This window comes from Notothenia coriiceps, unplaced genomic scaffold, assembly GCF_000735185.1.
Source record: "Notothenia coriiceps isolate Sejong01 unplaced genomic scaffold, NC01 NC01_scaffold00013928, whole genome shotgun sequence".
NCBI lineage: Eukaryota > Metazoa > Chordata > Actinopteri > Perciformes > Nototheniidae > Notothenia > Notothenia coriiceps.
In genome coordinates, this window is record NW_011346629.1 from 1 (window position 1) to 24,165 (window position 24,165).

Here is a 24,165-nt window from a genome sequence, read left to right on the forward strand (position 1 = left end):
CTCTGATGATGTAGTCCATAATACTTTCGTCGCCCGCTTTCTGGAGCGATGTAAGCATGGTGTACAGGTTAATTATCCGGGGTTTTCCCTTCCCGGCATAATACTCTCTTAATATGTTTAGAGCCTTTCTTCCATCGTCGGCAGCATCCCTCATAACTAATGAGAGGCTCTTGTCGTCCAACAGTTGAATAATCTCAGCATACGCGTCGGCATTTTTCTTGTCGTCTAACGCTCTTTCCGCTTCAGTCCTCGGTTCTCCCAGGACCGTGTGTTTTAGTCCAATTAAATGGAAATGTCCCAACATTTTGGTCTCCCAAATCTCATATTTGGTCTCATCTCCGTCGAACGCCAGTCGAGGCAACCTGCTTGTTCCTCGTTGATCCATGATGCTAGCTTGCTCTCCTTGCTAGCTTAGCAACCCGTTAGCACGCTGTTTGTTGCGACTACTACACGGTGGAAACCGACAAACTTTTCTTCCGAACGACTCCTGGGCCCATAACCTGTTAAGTTATGCTTAGTTCTGCAGCTTAACGTTGCATTCGGAGAAAAACACGGAGATGTAATCCATTTAGCCAAGCCTGGCATATTTTATTATAAGGGCTGCACGCATCACTCTCACGGTGACAGCCTCCACTGGAATGAACTGGTTCCACACACACGTGGCAATCAAGAGCTGTGATTAGCCTATAGGAGGCAGGCATGCATCCTATACCCCTTGTCCTTGCGCCTCACTGTGGCACAAGCACAACATTGCACACCACATGGAACAGTACAGTACCACATACAAGTGAGGACATATATCCCATCAAATCTCAACAAATATAATCCAAATAAAACAAAGTACAGAGAAATAAATATAGGAAAGGAGAGACAAATATATTATATAATAAAGAGGTGCAACTAGAGTTCATTTATCGCATGGATTAATAATGACCGTCTTTCATCAAACTTGCTGTGGATTTCCTCATGATTTATACATGTTTTTATCCTTAATATAAACCTTTTTTAACCAGTGCAATATAATAAATCAATACAAATACTTTATTAATTAACAGTTTATTTAACTTTAATACTAAACATACAAGAAAAAGTTTAAAATTTAAAATCCTTAGTATTTGCATCCGATTTATACTTACCAAAAACAAAAGTACTTACTTCTGAATAATATTATGAAATGACTGGGTTATTGATGCATTAATGTGTTCATCACAGCTGGTAATGGTGATTTATATACTGCTGCTGGATACATTAACCTATACTTATATGTCAATGTTTATTTATTATTTGATTTATATTTTATATAAGCTAATAATCTGAATCTGCGTCAACCTACTTGGTAATAAAAGCGATTCTGATTCAGAATCAAATTATGGATTATTACTGATGTGTTTATCACAGTTGATCTATTTGAAAGACTTTATATACTGCTGCTGGATTTCAAAACCAAAGAGCATAATCAGAGCTCAATGTTGAAGTTGATTTAAAGCTGTCGAATAATTGTAGGGGAAGAAAAAGTACAATAATGGCTTCAAAAATGTAGGTTTGAAGTGAAAATGCAACTCCAAATTGTACTCACGAGTCCTTGAGTTAATGTACTTCTTCATCCCATTCCCCGACTGGCTTCATTTGATCAGTACAAAGGGATATGTTTACTATCCAGAGGGCAGATTGTTAATAACTGATAGCAAAATGTTCCCCGAGTTGTTCCATTGTAAAAGAGATTTCCGAGAGGCAGTCAAAGCAGATAATCGAGCTTTATTTCAAGTGAGCGTAAAAGGTCATTATTCATCATCACCATCACATGATCTCTGCTGTTGAGAAGCTGCTGCAGTGCAGTCACACAAGAAGGGAAACATCTGAAATACTAAAATGGCAGTCGAGTGTTGTCCTCATAATGGAGAGGAGCGATAAACAGCGCGCACACAAACACATATAAATAAGAAATTCAACATAAGTTTCACACGTGGCAATAATAATGATGTTAAATAACAAGGGGCTTTAAGGTGTGGGGGGTTAAAAGAAGCAGTGCTGCATGCATACGGTGGTTTGGATCTGTGTGCAGAAGTGACAAAGAATGAGTGATAAATATAAAAACAAAGATATTTTCTTTACTTTTAAGGTGGAAATAAAATACTTAAAATACAGTTCTGTTTCTAAATGGTGGACAGAAATGACAGTCGATTATAGAGAGACATCAATTGATAGTCCAAAAAGGTATTGTTAAAATCAAGGCACATTATTACATTTAATATAAGGCTGTGTTAAAAGTTATTATCTCCTGGAAGCTTGCTTTGCACAATCTCTGGCAACTGTTTCTCAGTATTGGCATCAAAATGCTTCTTTTTCTCCAAGACCAAACGACGACCAAAAGATTTTGCATTGAATACTTGTCTACATACACATTTTTGAATGACACAGAATACAAGGCAGTGGTGCATATATTCAGTGGAGATTATAATGGCAAAAAGCATTTAAAATATTAGTAATTGTTCAAACAAACGAAGAAGCTTTTGTTATATATTCTATGACACGTTGCGACCATGATCGATGAGAATGGGTTAAGCAAGTATAAATAGAATTGTCTTTTTTCATGAATGTACTTCATAAATGCGTCGTAGAAATAAGGAAAATCCTCACACGTATCAGTGCCATTGTGAGAAAAAAGGTAAAAGTAGCTTTTGACACTTATGTGTTTTTAAAGGAATACATCAAACCCCAAAATGTACAATTTATCGTATTTCAATTATCGTCAAATCTCATCGGCATACAGTGATACAAAATAATTCACAATTTTGTTTTTCAGAACTGCGTGCAGCTCAGCCATAATGAGAATAATTAAGAATAATATGTAAAGGGTCAACTTGGAAGCCAAATAATGCTTCAAATGAATATATAATAGTATTTTAAAACCACATCTTCCAGAATATTCCTCATTCTTTCATTCATTTCTAACGTTTGACTACTGTAAGCCTACATTAGCAAAGTAAACATGTTAATACAGTCAGTGTTATTCTTGATGTATAGATATTTTCTAATATTTCACTTGAATATGTCTTTAATTGCGTTTTGGAGTTCAATATTGGATCAAATATACTGCAACACTGAGTAGGCCTACTTTTCATTTGTCAAGTTTATAAAAAATGTATCATGTGGGTATTTATATAATCCAATTCTCAATTATCCATTAGTATGAGCATGGCTTCCCAAACACTTGCATGTTTTAAAAGAAAATGGCTGTAAACACAGTTTTTCGTTAGGATTTCATGGTAACACGGTGTTTAAAAAATCATATGCAAATGGTTATTTTTGGGGGTGAAGTATTCCTTTAAGGCATTAACAATAACTCACATAGAAAGATGTTGAAAACTAAAAACTATTTCGCTACAAAAGGTAGTTTTGAGTCGGGAGAAACGTCTGTAAAATCAGTTTCTTTGATATAAGTTTTGGTCTCAAAACTTTGGTCGTTTTTACAAAAACATCAAATCTGTTTGCAAAAAAGCGTACATTTGTAATTTCAAGTATACTGTATACACTATCCTGATAAAAGTCAGTCATCATTACAAGTTGTTTTTTGACTACTTATACATTTCACTTAACAAAACCTCAACAAATGTTATGGCATTGTGCGTCCATGCATGTGTGTACAAAAGGCAAGTGAACACAGCATAACAGTCTGAATTAAATAGGGACAAATGTTCCTCAGAAACCAACACCAGTATTTGTTCTATTGATTTCCAAAAGCAATACAAAGCTTACATCTGTTTGATAAAAGGTCAATGTTGCCTGAGAAGCCAAATCGTTTGGCACTGGTACAAAATAACATCATGTAGAATGAATTTGGCTCAAAGCTCAAAGTCTTGCTAATTCTCAATGTGTACCAGTTGCTGTTGACCCCTTGTTGCTCGTGATAGAGGCGTGTAGACTACAAGTTGCCCCTTCTTATACACACATTTGATCCTTTTCCACTTATCAATACTTCCTGTTGTGTATTTGGGAGCACCAGAGGCTTGGTAAAGTAATACATTCTCTGCCCACTACACTCTACGCCCTGAATAATCGACCGCTCTTCAAAAGCACCACGCTCCAAGCTCATCCTTGGGCCGTGACAGCATTTCCGCATCTTGGCAGGGCCAGATCGGGGTTTCTTGTCCCCTCCTGCCGCCACTGCCCACTCCCCCGGTGCCTGCCCACTCCCCCCAGCCAAGACCACTTCCTCCTCCAGCGATACCACCAACGCCGATCACGCTGCAGCCGATCCTGGGGTCTGACGCCGGGGCTGAAGCTGCACCGGTGCCCTCTACTCTCGTTGTCTGTCATGGCCGCGTCAGAGTGGTGTAGATGGGCTGTTCCCAGTGCGTGGGGCTGTGTGACTGCGGCACGCTGGCCTGGTCGCTGATGGCCGTGTACAGGGGCCTCTGGGAGGGCCCCATGTAGGAGAAGGCGGAGTACAGCCCTGATGCCTGGCTGGAGTGGGTGTAGTACGGCCCTGAAGCCTGGTGGTCCGCATATTCAGCAAACTGAGCCCTGGAGGCCAAGGAGGGGAAGGCTGAGCTGTAGTGAGGGAGGCTGAGGGGGGTGTAGGTGACATGGGACCCTACTGAGGCCGCCTCTCCGAAGTGACCCCCAGCCTCGCTCTTGATCTGGGCCTTGGAGGGATCTGAGGGGCCGTGGTGCTGCATCTGCTGCTGCTGCTGCTTGGAGAGCCAGGCGGCTGAGTGTCCGCTGGCTGCCAGAGCGGAGGAGAGGCCGTAGCTGTACGGAGAGACGGAGGAAGATGATGCTGCTGCTGCTGCAGCTGCTGCTGCTGCAGCGCCGACACTCTGCCCCACCCCCGGGTGCCCGTTAGGGGGGAGGTACTGGTCAAACTCGTTCACATCGAAGGGCTCCATGTTGGCCATCACCTCGTGGCTCATCTCACCAATGTCCACGTTACCAAAGTCGATATGAGGTTTACCAGATCCTGGAGCACCGGAGCTTCCTTCTGCTCCCATTGCGCCACGGGAGCCCCCGTTCCCAACCTTTCCACCCCCCGCCTTCCCGGAGTGAGGCTCAGTCTTGGGAGTGGTGGGTGGTGTGGGAGGACTGTGACCTAGAGACACAAGGAAACATAACGTTACAGTAGTTCTCTTGGCAGAAACTATGAAGTTTCTATGCTGTGCTGCAGCACCTCTTTTCACCCTCTGTCTGAAACCAGAGCCCAGTCTGCTCTGATTGGTTAGCTGGCCGGCTCGGTTGTGATTGGTCAACCACTTAGACCTATCCCACCCCTTAGCCTATCATGTACAATGTGTTGAAGCGCTAGCCAATAGAAGTGCAAGTGGGTAACATTAAGCTGTCTTTGGCTCTTTTCTGCTGAAACAATGTAAAAGTCCCCTCTGAGGGACTAATAAAGGTATTCTGATTCTGATTCTGAAGTGTTACATATCCCTATGTTCTGGAGTCAAAGGAGTCCAATGGACGTGTTTCAGCTAGAAGACTGTGTGAGAGAAACTTCCTCTGGAGGGAACACAGGGATGTCAGACTTTGCAGACCATTTACGTGCACACAAACCTATATAACACACTATAGGAAAGGGAAAACCCCAAAAAGCACAATAGCGCCTCTTTAATATGCCAACATGTGTAGTTGTGATCGAACAGCGTGAGAGACGGTATAGAAGCAGCCCACCTGCAGCATGAGGGTGGCTCCCGTCTGCCAGAGGGGACCCGACCGCCCGGATGAGGGACACATCCAGCTGGAGGCCCTTGTAGTGGGGCTGGCTGACCTCACCCTCCGAATGGCCATCAGCCTCACTTCCTGACCCAGAACCGGGCTTGCCACTTTTGCGGCGTCGGGGCTGGTACTTGTAGTCGGGATAGTCTTTCTTGTGCTGCTTCCTCAGCCTCTCAGCCTCCTCGATGAAGGGTCGCTTGTCACTCTCATTAAGAAGCCTTGGATACACATAAATGATGTTAGGTTTGTTTAAGTTAGGAAGAAGAAAAGAACCAAATAGGGCACATTGTTATTGTCGGCTTTTTTCCGTTGTATATATCCTACAAGATAGTCCAAAATGTGGTCACACTTTATTGGAGGAAAATGGTCATCCAAGAAACTTAGAGCATATTTTGATAACATGAATACTAAAAACTGCACACAGAGGTGATTTCTTGAAGGCTTTGTGTGCAGTGTTTGGCCTGGAAGATAGATATCTCGGTTATACACTCACTGACTTCCTCTCGGTACATGCAAATACATTTTGCTTCACACGTCTAACCAGCTGCATGTTATGCCACTCCTGCCAGGGGCTTCTGACTGCTGGACAGTAATGAAATAATGAAGGCCAAAGATGCATCCTGTCTGCAAACTTGAAACATGAGGAATGGCATGAGAAACTCCTGACCTTCCTCAGCCTTCCTCTTCATCGTGTTTCTGGGCAAATTAACCAATCATGCCTGCAGCCCAAGGTCAAGTCTTCATCTAATTAATGGTAAGTCTCAAAGGGTTAATTCATTTAACATCTCTGACCTTTCTGTCAGCCGATAGCTAGCGTTCTGTCTGAGAGAAGAAGAGACTTATGTACGGTCTGACAGAACTTTAAACTTATAGGTAACTACAGGGATACTGTGATCAAAAACAAAACAGTTACAGTAAAAGCTTATCATTTCAAAATTGAAAGGGCGTGTAATAGCTTTTACTTTGAAGGTTGAAATCCTCTACTTTAAATGAGAGCAAAATGTGGTGAAAGCACCCCATGATTCCCTCAGGAGCCGATTACCAATCAATGGAACAGAGATGTTGCATAAAAGAAAAATAATATTTGGGTTGTATATATAATTTGTGTCCATGGGTACAAGTGATCAGCTGATGGAGGCAAAACTGTGCCAGTTAGACCTTAGAAACTAAAGTGGTTCCGTTGGTAAATATTCAGCACATGAAATTGACCTTTGGCCTTTCCTAATGTGGAGCTATTCCCCTTAGCCCTCCACCCTGAATACAAACCCCTGCTCTGTTTATAGCAGGGATATTTTAGCTTCAGCTTCAACAATATAAATATTCACAATAATGGGACGCAGTAAAAAAAGGGCCATTCTGCGTAATGAATACTTTAAGTTTTGGTACTTTAGATATATTTTGCCCCCTCACCTCCACAGCTTCCCCAGGGTCTTGCTGAGCTCCGCGTTGTGCAGGTGAGGATGCTGATCGGCCAGTTTCCTCCTCGCGGCCTGCGCCCAAACCATAAACGCGTTCATGGGCCTCTTCACGTGGGGCTTGTTCTTGTTTCCGGCGTTTGCGCGCACCGGCATGGGCACCAGGGTCCAGTCGTAGCAGTTGAGCACCTGGCTCACCGCGTCACGGATGCCTGCGGGGAAGCGGTCGTCCTCATCTTCCGATTTGGTGGATGAACCTCCGGCCACCGAGTCCTCCTGACCCGGGAGCTGCGGCTGCTGCGGCCCGGGCAGAGGCGAGTCTCCCCCAGTAGCACCGGACGATTGACCCGGTGACATGGAGCGACTGTCATCGGACATCCCGGGACTGAGCTCCACCTCCGACATGCTCTGCTCGTCTCTGGACATCTTTCCTAACACACACAAGCCTCCAGGCGGATGAATTTTTTCCTAAATGCTCAGCTCTACCTGTTGAGTCCGATCTGTTACTGTTTGATAGAGAGAGAACGACTGATCCTTGTGAAGTTATAATATGAACTGCCAATCTGTCTCTACTCTCAGTCTCCGTTGCAAGACTCTATGAGGGTTCCACATTAAAGTTCTTTCCATCCGGGTTGTTGGTATGATAGGCGGCTCAGTGCGCACCTTGGACCCCAGCTTACCTGCTAATGCACAGCTGTCTGCACCAAACTCGCCCACTATCACTTCCCACCCTAAACTCTCTCCTCCGGTTGTCCAGTGGGTGAATTCCAAAAGCAAGGACCTGGAAAAAGCAGAATGATGAGGAGGGTTAGTTCAACAAGCAAAGACAGTACCTGCGTCAACACCTATGGTCAACACCCAACAACATATTGATAGTGATGTGATAGTGTTCAAAGTCAAGACACAACAGCATAATTTATTTTTCTTCATCTAAGTAAAATACCATGAGGCTGGACTGGAACGAATTGGCCCATCCTCTTTTAAACTCTATAAAATACTCCTTTTGTGCAAGTTATTTGCCTTATCAACAAATAACCTCAAGCGATTCCTTTAAATGTCATTGGTTGGGCTACCACTCTCTGTTGACTAATTTGTTGTTTCGGTCCTAGTCGAATATTTTTGTTTTTTTCCTTATTTTTTGCCGAATGTCTTATTTTCAATTAAGTTATGAGCTCATCTCTGGTAAGTACAAGACTTAAAGTGATGCTTTTGTATGATTCTTTGTGGAGAAACTCAGTTTTACGAATAGATCTGTCGATTAAACCAACTAAGTATAAGTCAAAAAAAAAAAAACGTATTTTGCTTTTGGATCCGAATTTTTGTATAAATTATACCTGATAAGTATCACAGACAGGAGTTAAAGGACTTTATATTTGTTCTAGTTTCATACAGATCGCAAATATTCTGACTCATATTCCTTTCCAAAAACGTTATGTAATAATCGAAAAGGATATAATAGGCCATATTGAATGTTGTCAATATTCGAAGTGGATGCATATGTTTTTTTTCATCTGCATTAAAGGTGGGGTAGGTAATTTTGGAGAAACCAGCTCGAGTGCGCTAGAATTTGAAAATACACAGCCGGAGGAAATCTGCTACTTCCTTACAGAGCCCCTCCTCCAACACACACGAACGCGCACATGACCAATGAGGGCACGAGATAAGTTTGTGCACAGATGGAAGGCTGACAGGCAGGTAGGCCATCCAGTTATTTTGGCCGGGCCGGCTCAGATGATTGGTCCTGCTTTTTACAGAACCACGGCTTCCACAGATGACATTTTTTTATGGATTTTTTGTCAAAGCACTTCAGATATTCATTGCTATCGGGATGTTAAGAGCATTCCATGGAATATAACAAAAAGTGTATCTCGAGCAGGTTTCTCAAACTTACCTACCTTTAACTTCATTCATAAAATAAGGATGTAGGTGTCACTTCTTCTTGAAATTACGTTTTTCATCGCCATCTCTTTTAAAGAGCCTTTTTTGTTAAAAGTATTTTGAAAAACTAGCTTGCACAAACAAATGTTAACTATCCAATTAATGAGATTTGTTTACACAACAACAAAAAACAATGAAATATGAATCTAGAAGAAACAAACGTGCATTATCCCCCCCAAAAGTGCCTCATATAATTGCATCTTTTTTTATCTGAGCCCCACAACTTTTCAACACAAAGTGACGCCCATGGCTTACAGTTTTTGCAGAGGTCCAGCTCCTGTTAGCACACTGCCCTTCTGCAGGTTTACCCCCCCCCTCCCAACTCTCTAAACTAGCTACTGTTTAAGGTTTAGCAGTTATTCCAAGCTCCCCGGAGAGAAAGTGTTGGAATGACACGAGGCCGCAGCAGCACAGACCTTGGATTTATCCTCTGCACTTCTTGGATAAACATGGCCTGGCGCTGGAAACATAAACACCCGTCAGTACGCGTGTGTGAATTGGACACAGTCTGTTTGTTAAACAGTGTCCACTCTATCGGCGGGGAGCAAAATGTGTCCTTGTTTTGGTCCATTAAATAAATCAACACCCCTGCCTCCAACTCCACGTCCTAAATCAGCGAACTTCCTGTGAACCAGCAGCTCACAGCCGGCCGGTTTGTGTTCTGCTCTGGTTTCAAATTGCAGGAAAATTAGCCACCTCGCTCACGTCCACTGACATTATGAAATGGCTTGTCAATTTAACAGTATCTGTGTTCATGTGTGGGTTAAGTGTGTGTGTGTGTGTGTGTGTGTGTGTGTGTGTTGTGTGGGGGGGGTGGGGGGTATATAGCCACTTAGGCTACCCCACCTTTATACTGGAGAAAATGGAACACCTTTTTTATATTTAAAACTAAGCATGAGTGCCTTACATTCACTTCTGATCCGATTTAGGCATATTACCCAAAGCTACTTAAATTATTAGGCAAGTGTGTCCTGATTCGATTAATACAAGTCTGACTTGTTCGGAAAACTATAGCTTTGTATCATCTTCATAGTGAATGTCAGGCATCGTATCCATTTCCAGCAGATTTGCATGTAAAGCTTAACCATCTGTCCGAGGTGCTTTGATAAAGACTTTCGCCTGCCACCTGCTGCAGAGACACAATGCGTAAACATCGTGCGTAAGGGCACCAAATGCCTCATTGCGCACGTATTAACTGGCTGCTTATAATTTGTGTTTGTGAAAGTAAGGAGCGAGAATGATCCAGAATCACTTGTTTGAGTTATACATTCTTGTTGTGAGAGACCACATTAATTATAAAGTGATCTTTTTAGCACATTAGGAACAAATCAGGGAATAATGAATTCAACAGTCGTAAATCCACATATTTTCTCAGTTACTTTAATCTCTTTTAATGTTTGTTGTACAAATTGTTTAGTAAACACGCCTCAATTCTGTGCTTGTTGTTAATTATCATCCTGAGCATATTTACTGTGTGAATTCCTGTGGACTCATTATTGCCGCTTGACCTGCCTTGAGTTGGCCTTAATTTGCTTGTTTGGAAACTGTCTGTTTGTGTTTGTTTTTTTCAATTAGTTTCACAATGGCTCATATTTCTAATTCACACAGCTCCAAAACAACAGTAAATACAAAGAAGCAAGAAGATCGCAGCAAGTGTACTATCTAACAAGTAAACATTTGTAAAAAATAAATAGTTTAGACTTCTTTTACCCATCTCCAACAAATTACATATCAATACGTCTAGTTATTTTTCTCATAGCCTCTTGTAGGCCTACCTTCTAAAAACGTTTCCCTTTTGAGAAATCAGGTTTTATGATCATAATCCATGACAAAAAGTGTCAGAAAGTATTCTTAAATATTAAACACCACTGACTTTGGTAATAGAGACAATTGAAGATACGATTATTAAAGAACAAACAAGTCATCAGGAATTTTGGACCAGTCTTAAACCACATCCAAACTCGCGAAAATGTTGCTAATTATAACCAATATTAACGATTAACAAGGTAACATTTCAAATTATGATTCGGGGTTCTTCTCTACGATCCCATTGAATACATTTAAAACACGAGCACTTGTTGCTTGGCACAAAACCATCCTCACACCATCATCACGACAGGAATGATTAACTTCATGATCATAATCCATGTCAAAACGTTTTAAAAATATGTTTAATTTAATCTGATTTCAGCGCTAAATACATATTATTGTATTCAGTGCTGAAATTACCTGCTATAAAAGCATTTTTTAAAAATACGATTATTAAAGGAGGAACAAATAATCAGTCACTTCATACAAGTCTAAAACGACATCCAATCTCGCAAAAAGTTGTTAATACGAATCAATATTAAAGACTATTTAATTTAAATGTGTAATTCTGAGTCTGGTTTATTCTCCAGGATCCTATAAGAAAGCCTGAGTCTCAGAGTGAGAGCCTCCAGCAGCAGCAGAGAGGAAAGAGTTGGAAATGCTGAGCTTCTTACTTCAGTAATGAGAAAAGGAGGTCGCCGGTTTAGCACGAGAGTCCGTGAGTTCCCGAGTTTCCAAAGTGACGCTCGCTCCCGAGCCCCCTCGTTCGCGCTGCCCAAGTATGAATGCGAGCTCTGTGTGTCGTGCAGGGGCTTAAAGGGCTCCTTGTACGAGGCAGGGAGAGAAAAAATAAAAAAAAGATTTGCTGGGGAGGAAAATTCTTAAAGGAGCAGTACGGACACAGGCTCGGGGGTCTCTGATTGGCTGAAAAAAATCTCTCTCTCAAAGAAAAAAAAAAATAGGGAAAGAAATTCAAGTTTAGATTCACTAAAATAATTGGAGGTTGAAAGTAATGTGCGTAAATTGTACGTAAGAAATGTTGCGAAAGAAGTTAAGACACGGTTTTCACTTTACACATAACCAACTATTCTGGTGTTTTAATGCTGGGATATTCCAGTTGTTTTTTTATAATACACACCTTACAAATGACATAGTACTTCCAGAAAGTTTTGTTTGTCTCAATTGAGTGAAGGTTGAACAGTCAGATGTGAGCTTGCATAAATTGTGTGTAAGAAATATTATGCTTGAGAAGTCAAGACAACATTTAGACTTTGAACACGAACAACATTCTGTGGAGATTTTAACTGGGGATATTCTGTATTTATCTGATCAACACCTGACAAATAACTCAGCCCTTGGTGTTTACTTCAAAGAAAGTCAGGATTTGTTCCTCTTAAATAAGTGGAGTTTGAATAGTCAAATATGAAAATGCTTGAATTGTGACCAAGAAATGTTTTACTATAGGCAAGATTCTTAGTTTGAATATGCTCAACCTGCACTGGCGATTTTACGCTGGGCTATACAGATTTTATTTCCAACCCTGATGATCTTCAGAGAAATTCATGTTGTGTTACTCTTAAGAGTGAGCGGAGGTTGAATACATCAGATAGTGAGTGCATAAAATGGGCGAAAAAAGTTACGCAAGATTTGATTTTGTAAACCCTTCCCTTGCGATTTTATTGGGAGAATATTCTGTATTTTTCCAATTCCACACCTGCCAACTTACAAAGACTTTGGTGTGAACGTTAGAGAAAGTCTAGTTTTGTTTCACCAAAACGAGCGGAGGTTGAATGAAGTCAGATATGAGTGTGCGTAAATTCTGCGCAAAAGATTTTACGCAAGTTTAAATAAAGATTAGTTGTGTACACTCTGCTCATGGCGACTTTGGGTGGGGGGATTTTTTCGAATTCCACACCTGACAAATTACACAGTTAATAACGAGTTTGTTTTTCCAGAAATCAAATATTTGACGAAAGAGATATTTTAATTACAGGCTTCTTCAATTGTTCAAATGAAACTGTGGAGGAATAAAACACAGGGTCTACAAACATTAAATCAAGTGTGCCACTGTTTGGTGGACAATTCATCAAGTCAGGAAAAATGTTCTTGCGTGTTTAACATTTGATGGTGACGCAGTTTAATTTCACATTTGAGAACATGCTCGGGGCGGGGGCAACACAGTTTTGTCTGTCAGGAATCTACAAATTAAAAAAAGACAGAAAAAAATCTGTTTGTCTCATCCGTCTGATCATTTCTTGATGAAAAGGGGAATTTACTGGAGTTTATCAAACATGTTCCATGTTCAACTCATAATAAAGATGCAACCAAATAAGACTTTTTGCACCTTTGTGCAGAATAATCCACCTATCAAACCGTTTGATTTGACTGCAAATATAGAAAGGTCAAGGCCATGTTGGTCCATTTAGTCAGAAAAAAACAATTGGGATGCAAAATGATCACTCTGAAAACTGTGATTTTGCTAAAACTTAAAAAATACGAGGCAAACGTTTCCAAGTTGTCTACTCTTCTGCATTTTGCAAATTGGTTGAACTTCCCAAAGTGGTTTAGGTTTCCTCACACATATGGTAGATATATATTTTTATTTCCACAGTTAAGACCATTCAAAAACGTGTGTTTGGCAGCCAACAGTGCGCCTCTTTATGTGAAAGTGTGAGTTTTATAATTGCATCAGCGCCTCTAAGTGAGAGCCGCAGAGAAATCAAACAGTACATGCCGAAAGGAGAGACGAGAGAGGACATCGTGGGCCGCGCGGACACAAACACACGCGCTGTTCTTCACAACAATGACCCCTTGTATCCCCGCCATGCGACACACTGGCACCCAATCCAGAAATCACCATTTTTTTTGGTCCATTATCCATTAAAGTTGACCGTGATAAGGGAATCTCCCTCTCCCCCTCTCCCCTCCTTTCCTTGCGTCCTTTGTTTTTTTTTTTTTTTATCTCAGGTGAATTATAACCATGTGATCAAAAACGAGCACCCCCTTCCCTCTTAAGTGAAAAAGAGAGTGGGGGAACAAAAAGCAGTTCTGTGCAAATGAAAAAAGAAAAGAAAAGAAGGGAAATGCTTGTGTGTCTTCTCCTTTTAGTGCCACTCGTTGTCCGCGTCTCCACAAACTCTGACATTTACAGAAAAAAAAGCTCCAGGAGCAGAGCCTCGGCCCCGGGGATCTGCGGAGGGACTGGCCGCCTCCTGGAGTTTTAAAGCGGGGATCTTCAGGGAGACACTCCGGGGATTTGGCTCCCACTGTGGAGGATGTCCGGCCCGGCCTCAGTTTGACGTGAGTGCTTGTTTTGGCGTGTGTGTGTTTGTGCGCAAATAATGAAGGAAATGAGCAGGCCCAAAAAATACATTTCTAAATAAATTGATGCAAATTTGGCGAAAAATTAGAGTAAATAGCCAACACGTTTCTTTAGCAATATATGTTTCAAATAAATGAGTTGGTTTTAGAAATGACGCAGGAACTGTTTCAAAATGCTTCTAAAGTACATTCTCTAATAATCTTTTTGTAATTTGTTGAAACTATGAATCATAAGAGCAAAGAAATATGCTAAATTATTTCTTAAATATCCCCATATAGGCTAACGTCGGTCCAAACATGATAATGATGGATGATCTGGCAATCTGCACACTTTGTTCTGTGTGACAGGAATTAGATTAAGCAAATTGAGACGGATGAGATTTCCAGAAAAACAAGAAAAATAAATTGTGCTTTGTGTATTTATATGCTGCTGCCATGTACTTCAGTGCTTCAAATGTCGATAGATATGTGTTTTAAATGTTATAAAATATATAAAAGAATATTATATGATGCTTCGTTTTGTCCTATTAGCCCTGTTGCATTGCCAGGAATTAAGTATGAAAAGCAGCTGATTAGAAGTGGGACAATTCAACTTAAATAATTATAATAAAATGATTTTTAATGAAGTATTTCTACATTTTTGAAAGCAGAACAATATTCAGGCTGTCTAATTATTAACTTAACTTCAGTAAATCTTTGTCTAATAACTAATAAAATGACAAAAGCCCTCTGGCCTTGTGGTAGATAAAAAAAGAAAAGAAATCAGTCAATGATTTACTGTGCAACCTGTCTCCCTTGAAAAACAAATTTTTAGATTCTTGGCATGGATAACTAAAGAAAGATGGTTCTTGTGTGATTTTGTGAGAACTCATAATAGTACATTTATGTTTTAAAGTAATTAATGAACATAAAATATGGAAACTTTAATCAATAAAGTATGTATTTGAACTCTAATCTGTGTACTGATTGTTTTTTTCTACAACATAGGGAAACTCAGAGAATAAACAAATAGGCAGTTACAATTTTTTTTTTGTGAAGCACACACACACACACACACACACACACACACACACACACACACACACACACACACACACACACACACACACACACACACACACACAGAATATGATGTATTCCTAAGTGTTTCTTAGAATCAGATCATTTGATCTTCGTGCCACCGAGGACTCCTTTAATCATCTGATTAGTGTACTGACTGATATTGGCTGAGTCATCAACACACAACCATATACAGGAAATATAAACATTTGAAATACATTTAAGAAAACAAAACGACATTTCGGACAAGGCACACTTGAGAAGAGCAAAATAAAAGGTTTTGCCTGGATAAGAACATCAAATATATAAATATATTTATTGTTGTGATTTCTAAACGTTAAATGGATGCTTATTCTCACATAGAAATAAAAGGGATAACATCTTATATGTAACTGAAGCCCTTATTGGTTTATCATGAAATACATTTATAAAACCAGAAAATACCATGATATTTAAAAGTGAAATATTGAAAATACATGTGTGATAATATTGTGTGAATAATCCAGTGGATAATAATATAAGCTAATGTTCAGTAACGCTACAAATACTTTGTAATTTGGAGTCTAAACAAAGTTAAAGTGGAATTTACAGATATTGCAACCATTTTGCTGTTGTGAATTCTAAGGCTGGGATCCTCGTTTAGAAGTTTTTTTTTTTTACTTGTTACCATTGCATGTTATCTTTGAACTACATAAAGTGATTTAGCAAATTGATAGTTATGTGGCTGGTACTCTGACCTGGAATCGACTGTATCTTTTCTGTTCTGTATATCTGTATTATTTGAAAGCAGGTTATCTATCTCTCTCTCTCTCTCTCTCTCTCTCTCTCTCTCTCTCTCTCTCTCTCTCTGACTGACTGTGTGACCAACGACAGTGAGCTTTAACATGTGCTGACAGCTAATCAATAGCAGATAGTGTTTTTTAGCTTTTAGGGAGAACTATTTATAACAGACTGCACCATCACTCTCAAAACCAAATCAGATATTTCCGTGGGGCGGACCAAGTGCTGCACAATCATGCTTCACAGAAGTCAGTGCGCATAGACTGCATGAGTGTGTGTGTCTCACGCTGATCATCATCATTGGAAGCTGTTAGGTAGAGCAATTTTATTAAGGAGAGGTTTTAAAACATGATTTCAAAATAGCAGAGTCAGCCGCTCTGATGCTCAGTGGAAGGCTACTCCAGAGCTGAGGAGCCAGCACTGCAACATTTCAATCGCCCTTTGTTTTTCACCTTGACTCTGGAGCAGTTAGAAGACCCTGACTTGCAGACCTGAGGGCTCCTGTTGAAACACTGTGGTGTGGGGGGATAATTTATTAACCGTGGTGCCAAACAATTGAAAAAGGTTCGAAGTAAATGCGAAGAAGCTAACATTTGTGTAGTTTGTGAGAGAATAATTAGGTTTTTGTCAATAGTTAGCTGCAGAACCATGACAATGGCTTAGCTGTTTAGGTAAATGAACAAGGCATAAGAGTAAATGAGATGAAATATTAAAAGAGATCATGTATAATTTTCTGCGTGTTACAAAAGGACAGAACTAAAATACTTTTGGAGATATTCCTCCATTGGTGAAAACCCGTTTGGGCTAATTTTTTTACATGATGCTCCAGGCTCAATTAGCTAGGAAAACATGAGGCCAATGAGAAGCCGTTTTTTAAATTAGACTTGTTCAAGGTCAATGATGAGAACCTCATTAGAAGATTCAGGGAGAATCTACATTTGTATATGATATAGGCAGCGATGTAGTGAAGCTAATTTGCTGTAATCAGAAGGTTTAAACGAAAGATACAGCTGAGTATTATCCACAAAGCTATGGAAGGAGACGGTATGATAATCGAGGTTCTGTCTCAAAAGTAGCACATACAAGGTTACCGAACAGGTCCCATGGTTATTCCTTGCGGTACATCAGGATGAGTCTGAGCGGTTAAAGTAAAGTTAGTTTTAATCTGTCTATAAGGATTGGGTGGTCGATGGTGTCAAATGCTGCACTGAGGTCATCCAATAGTTAAACAGAACAAGCAAGTGGGTCAGCAGCCTTCAGCAATTAATATGTGACACTGAGAAGGTCAGTTTCTGTAGCTTGTAGAACCGTGTTGTTGTTGTATTGTTATTGTTAATCGGCAGAGTTGGACCAGTGGAGTCCGCGGGATCTGAACCAGGTCCCATCAGCAGCAGTTTTAAATTGATCAAGTAAAACTCCTCAGGTCAGTGGTGCAGGGCTGATTGAGTCCTTTGTTTCTTTGAACAGTTTTGTGAGGAGTAAATATTAGGGGACTTGAACATGGACTCTTATATTGACACAGTTAATAAACAAATGTCAGGATTCAATATGTAACTGTAAGGGAAACTTCTGCAGCAATGGAGAGTCAAGACTCAGAGAGACACAAGGTGAGTTGGAGCTTTGATGTCAAACACTGATGGTTTATTACAAGTATCGGCCAGAGAATTTCACATCACAAGTCACAGCAGCCAGAGGTTCTGCCTAGACGGGTGGGTTGCCACATCAATTCTGCCCAGCCTCTCTCTCGATAGACCTTTTAACTAGTTTAAAGAGAGTTAATCAACATATTGGGGGAGATAACGTAAACATCTGGGAACACTGGAGATATCACCAACATCTGGAGACACTGAATCATTTGACTGACCCAGGCTCGAAGCCAACGTTCCCACTATCATAAACCATTTGTGACCGATAGTTGCCCGGGCATAAAACTGAGAATATAAGATTATAGCTGAGGCCTCCCATTCCTTAAGACAGATAAAAGAGTCAGGGTTGAACATAAACGTCAACAGACAGAAAAGGTTAGACTCCTAGGAGTAAGGAGAATTAATCCCCAACAGTAACCTTAAAGCTCACTTAGGCTCACCAAATACCTAGAGCCTAGTTTAATCTTTAACACTAAATCAGTACTTCACAAATGTAGTATTGCAAACCATGTCTCCTACTGTATGAACCAGAGATGTTGTCTTTTTTTCTTCCAGGCATTCTTTTGTCAAAGCATGGCGTTTACATTGTCCACAATATTACTCAACCATCAACTTCTTGCTTGAGAGATATGCAGCTGCTTATTCAGCCTTCAGCTACGAGCATCAAGCAGAGTAAAAAAGCAGGCTACAGATTTTGAGGTTCTTTCTAACTCCACATGCCCAATTAAGTTTTTTCAATCCCAAACTTGCAGTATTCAGACCAAACCACTGCCGTCTCATGAGCCATACCTTGAGGGAATTTATTGGACTTCGAACATGTTCCGTTGGAGCCACAAAATGCTTACACTTTCCAGATGCAGTAGTAACCCCCAGGACCTGTAAACAATCTTTGATGTGCAAAATCGAGAAATTGTATCACAGAATATAGTTTGGTTAAAAAAGCATGAATCCCTGAAGAGCCAGGGTGTTATGTGTGTGTGTGTGTGTGTGTGTGTGTGTGTGTGTGTGTGTGTGTGTGTGTGTGTGTGTGTGTGTGTGTGTGTGTGTGTGTGTGTGTGTGTGTTTGTTTGTTTGTGTGTGTGTTTGAGTGAGTGAGTGTGTGTGTGTTTGTACATGTGTGTGGGTGGACATGTCAAGAAGGCAGTTATGTCAGGAGCAGTATAATGATGCTATTTTGATTCAATAAGACAATCTGTTGATGCATTTGCCAAGACAAAGTGAGTTAGAGAACTTCCTCACCATGAACATCAATCTATCTTTATCTCACACACACACACACACACACACACACACACACACACACACACACACACACGCACGCAAGCAAGCAAGCAAGCAAGCAAGCAAGCACGCACACACTTACTTCAAAGCTCAAACTCACTCTATCTCTGTCACTCCCTCTTCCCCTTCTCACTGCTCCAGCCTTTCCATCGTCTCTTACTCTCACCCCGCGTTACTCTACTTAAGTCGTTTCCACTCTGTTTATTTCCCACCCTTCGGTCCTTCCCTTTGTTCCCTCTCCGCCTCCACCAACCAGTGTTGTGGCAGCTGTCATGTCACCTCGATTCACTAAAGAAGTGCCTCTCCATAATTACCAGGTGGACTCAATCATAAATCTTACATGTGCTCACACCATGCTGATAAGGAGTGACGCTTGCTTTAGTTCACAGCCTGTAAATCAGTCAGCCAGCTAAAGAACCACTCTATTTATGGAGCACTATGCCAGACAGTTATACAGGTTATAGATGCACATTATGTGAAATAATGTTATCTACTCAGTCAGGCACCCTCAAGTCAAACATTAGCCAATTGGCCAGCCATTCAGACCCAAATCAAACTGAATTTAACATACCATATAGTCAATTATCTAGAAAGCAGGTAATCCCATTCACGAGTAGCATACAAATAGGTAACATAATAGGTATGCCATACATTTACATATTAGCTGGGAGGCCATCCATTCAGAGTGGAAAATTGGCATTTCATAATCAATCACTTAATGCGATTATATTGCAGCCACAAAATAATTAAAATCACAATGGAAATGTTATATCACTAACCCTCCATGCTGCTGGTTTATCCTGTAACAAAACCTACACAATTAAATGGAAAAAATGATAGATTTTGATTAATTATCAACTCATGATGCAGCAATCATCATTATTAAAATATCTCTTGCTATCTCACATTAAACCCAAGCTTTACAATAAAAACAAAAGAGATGAATGGCAATGGTATTTTCCTGTTATGCTTCCATATTTACATTTCCCAGGTCTGTGACAACAAAGGATGACGCATTGAGAAAAATTTTTTTAGCAGTCCCTCCACATGTTTCCTTCTGTAACATCCTGTTTCAAGACAAAATCAATTGAATTATGAATCAAAGACACCCTTTGTAAAATGGTTTTCCTTTAACGAGCTGGACACTGGATTTTATTGCACCCTGACATTCAGTCAGCCAGCAGGCCGGGCAAACCTCATCCTGCCATCGTGTCATCTTCCCTGTTGCCTACCCATTAAATTGGGTCAGTATTAACAAGACCCATGTTGCTGCTGTGGGAGATTCAGCCCCTGAAGCTGACTCTGTGTGACAAGACCTACGTTACATAAGGAAGAAGAGGAGACCGTGGAGCCAGCGAGGCATCTCTGATGGATCTGTTTGTTTTCACTTTGTCTGTGGTTTACGATGACTCTGCAGTTTAGGCTGCTCACCAGCACATGCAAGAGGGCACATGCAGGGCCAACACGCATGGAAATGAATACTATACTGCACATATGTCTTTCACTTTCCCTTTGTGTCAGTCACTATTAAACATCTTGTTTTTAAATATATTTAGTTCAGTCTTTATTTCTTCCCTTCCCTCCATGTATTATACAGCTTGAAGGCTTTTATTGTATTTGGAAATCGGTTTTTGTAGATGTACTAGTTTAATAACTTGTAGCAGAATAAGTATTAAGTGTAAGCTTACAAATAAACAAAAACCCTAGCCACTATTTTTATTTTCTCTACAGTGAGCAATGCTTGAACATAAACCAACTATCATGACAGCAGACATTAGTAAAACAGGGTTTGTACTAAATAACCTTTACTGTAATAATTATTCTCGCTTATGCTGGAATGAATCCACAATATCATCTTAAAATGTATCGTTTTAGAGCCAAAGTGTCATCTGAGCATTTACTGTATAAGTGCAGATGCAATAGATGGCCAGAGACCAAATTGCTTCCTTAGATTTACCGCCACTAGAGAGATTTACACATGTATAATTCATGGCAGGCTGACAAAAAGTTTAAGTGTATACAGTAGGTCTCTCGAGTGTGTGATGTTTGACATGTATGTTGAAAATGTAAGTATATAAGAAAACCCTCAGAGAATAACTGTAACGAGAAATCATTAATTAGGCATGGTCTCAGTCTAGCTTAAAAAAAACACCATGTATGTTTACACTATGTATTTTGACTATCCAACTAGAAAGCATCTTATGTTAAATAATCAAATCTCAATAAAGCTCACATCTTCCTACCTTTCCTATCAATACAAAAAATATCGTTTTTTACCTCATTCATTGGACCTGGACCATCTAATCATGATTAATTGTGGCTGCACAGGGTTCTGAATAGCCTCCAAACCAGCACCTGAACAATTTCTCCCCCACTAAAATGTGTCAGCAGCCCCTTTATACAGCCTCTTTAAATCACTGCAAAAGCAAACCGTGTAGGTGAGACCCCCCAAAAACATCCTATCACAGAGACATAATGCCAGCACTCTGTATATGTTGACAGCAACAGAAAGTGGATAAAAGAACTTGCATGATAGTTTGAAGTTATCACAGCATGGGTCCTGTTCCCGCTGCTGCTGTTTGGACAACAATGACGGGCTGTTGTACAAACAGGACGTGAGGAAAATAAGGTTTGACAGCTTGGATGGAGAGTGAGAAAAGCAGAAATAAAAATTCATGGGGACAGAAAAAATATGAAAAGAGGGATATGTATTGGATTGGAGAAATGGATTTGTTTTCATTTGGTGTGGATTTTAAAACGCGACAGTGACCTGCGAGGAAATATCAAACTCATGCTAAATATAGATCCTCCGATCTGTGATGATGATGCCTGTGCTACTGTGACAGAGCCTGAGGCCTCTCCGCGTCCATGAACTCTCTCACTGGTCTTGAGACCTCTTCCCTCGGCTCCATAAATCTCCCCTAAACAAACACATCTGGACACGTAGACAAGCTCTGACTCACAGCGATCTTACAAAAAATAATGTGGGAAGAAATCAAGCACTGAACGCTGTCATGTCTGCCACTTGACCACTGATCATGTCACTGTCATTTTATCTAGTGTTTTGGATGAGCTTTGTTTAACCCTTTCCCCCCCTACATGTTTTGATGGTTATGCAGGGTGAAGTGGTGCAAAAAGGAATACATTACTCAGATGTTGATAAAAACAAACACAACATTTTCATCCGTTGCATGATTCCAGGAAGATAAAGTAATCAAAGGGTACCAGCAACATGAAGGAGAGTGTAGTCCTGATCCCATGGTCCTGAATCAGTCCTCTAACATCTAATAATGATGCACTCTTAGCCTAGTCAATAAAATAGATCAAGGGAAATCACTTTGCATGTCTTATAAATGGATGTTAGCAGCATGCTCCCCAGCAGAAACATATTCACAGTATTGACCGGTGATGATTAACTAAGCTAAATTCAGAATAATTCCTCTGCTCAGAATTAAGTTGTATAAATCAATTTTTTTGTCAGAGTGAAATTCCAGCTATATTGAACATGCTTGCCTATCTCTGCTACAGCTGGGGTCATAGCGTCGTATATAATCTGCTCTAATTATACTGTTATATTTCATCTTTATTACTTATTCCTTAACTCCTTGTTTGTTTCTCCTGTGTCAATAAATAATTGCCACTTCCTATCAACAGTATCCCAGCTAGAAATGTTTGGTTCTAAAAACATTCTGAGAATGTTACAGTCATTGTTCTAGGAAGGTTTTCAGCGGGAAGTTTTTGTTTGGTTCCCAGAACGTACTTCTGAAAGGTAGGATAACGCTCTCTAAAAACATTCTTAAAATGTTTGGTGATAACCTTCTTAAAATGTTTTTGAAAACATTGTTAGAACATTATGCCCCACTATTCTTAAAACGTTTTCAGCAGAAGCTTTTATTTTGGTTCCCAGAATGTTCTTCTGAAAGGTAGGATAACGTTCTCTAAAAACATTCTTAACATGTTTTTGATAACATTGTTAGAACATTATGCCCTACTGTTCTTAAAACGTTTTCGCCAGAAGCTTTTAGATTTGTTTATGTTGCTTATTATTTTAGAGAAGGATAACATGTTTATGTTAAAGAAATTATGCAAATGTTCTATGGTAACAAATTACTAAAATATGTTTACATTATTTAAACATAAAGACATAATATTCCTGTAATTGTTCAACTCAAAATTCCTGGGTAAGTGGACTGACCACTGTGGTCATTAGGATGATTATGATAGTTTACTTAACTATTGGAATTTGACTACATTATTCCCTACTGTTCTTAAAACATTTTCAGCTGCAAGTTAGATTTTTTATGTGCCAGAAGTTTTATTTTAGAGAAGGAATAAACATGTTAATGTTAAAGAAAATTATGCAATGTTCTATGGTAACAAATTACTAAAATATGTTTACATTATTTAAACATAAAGACAATAATATTTCCTGTAATTGTTCAACTCAAATTCCTGGGTACGTGGACCTGACCACTGTGGTCATTAGGATTGATTTGATAGTTTACTTAACTTTGGAATTTGACTATTAACACTTTGTAAAAGGCGTGACACGGAATCAGCTGGTGAAAGTAACATTTTGTTTATTAGAAAAGGGGAAGCTGGGAGGGGAGTTGGGTTAGGCGGCAAGTGGGGAAACAGTTGTTCCAGGGTGGGTAGAAGAGGCCTGGCTGGTCCTTGGGAGTGTGGAAGGCCCTGGATTCCTCTGGGAGAGACACAAATATCAGTGTGACCGGCAAAAAGCAGGCAAAGTTGTCAAAAGAATATGCCGGTAAAAGCTAGCAGCCACGCAACAAACCGTTCAGCAAAATCCGGCAAGGGAATCGAGTGCGGTTGCAGGTTTTCATAGTGTGGTGCTGACGAGCAGGTCCAGGTGTGGGTTGATTGGAGATTGCTCCCAGCCGTGTAGAGCAGACCCAGCAGGCAGAGAGAGAGGAAACCACAGTAGAAAGAAACACATACAAACACTAACAGGGGTTTTCAGGGACGGGCAGTGATAGTCGGTCCCGTTCTTCTATATGTCCTGTCTTTGGTTTTCTAAGTGTTATTCGATCCATATGACACATTGAGATATGTGCATAAACAACAAAAACCTTGGCGGTATAATGTTCGAACAATGTTCACCAAACATTTTAAGAAAATGTTTTTAGAGAAGTTATCCTACCTTTCAGAAGTACATTCTCGGAACCAAAAATAAAACTTCTCGA

The 24,165-nt window shown here is 40.1% G+C and overlaps 1 protein-coding gene and 1 long non-coding RNA gene across 2 annotated transcripts; one reads left to right on the top strand and one right to left on the bottom strand.

The window, feature by feature from the left end:
* Positions 1-1,738: 1,738 nt before the first annotated feature.
* LOC104948221 (transcription factor Sox-10-like) lies at positions 1,739-11,656 on the bottom strand. Its single transcript, XM_010774392.1, has 4 exons — positions 11,549-11,656; positions 7,123-7,908; positions 5,668-5,930; positions 1,739-5,089 (listed from the first exon to the last, which is right to left on the bottom strand). Exons 2-4 carry the CDS (start codon positions 7,551-7,553, stop codon positions 4,314-4,316), a joined length of 1,470 nt encoding a protein of 489 aa, XP_010772694.1. The 5' UTR covers positions 7,554-7,908; positions 11,549-11,656; the 3' UTR covers positions 1,739-4,313.
* A 2,163-nt stretch (positions 11,657-13,819) lies between these two features.
* LOC104948222 (uncharacterized) lies at positions 13,820-15,147 on the top strand. The gene is made up of 2 exons (XR_798654.1): positions 13,820-14,174; positions 14,475-15,147. It is a non-coding gene; the product is annotated as an uncharacterized lncRNA (long non-coding RNA).
* The last annotated feature ends 9,018 nt before the right edge of the window (positions 15,148-24,165 follow it).

Excerpts from the sequence above, each read along its gene's own strand:
- LOC104948221 (XM_010774392.1), bottom strand. The coding sequence starts at position 7,553 with ATGTCCAGAGACGAGCAGAGCATGTCGGAGGTGGAGCTCAGTCCCGGG. Across the intron at positions 5,931-7,122 it reads ACCCTGGGGAAGCTGTGGAG|GCTTCTTAATGAGAGTGACA; the intron begins GTGAGGGGGCAA and ends TGTGTATCCAAG. Across the intron at positions 5,090-5,667 it reads GAGCCACCCTCATGCTGCAG|GTCACAGTCCTCCCACACCA; the intron begins GTGGGCTGCTTC and ends TTGTGTCTCTAG.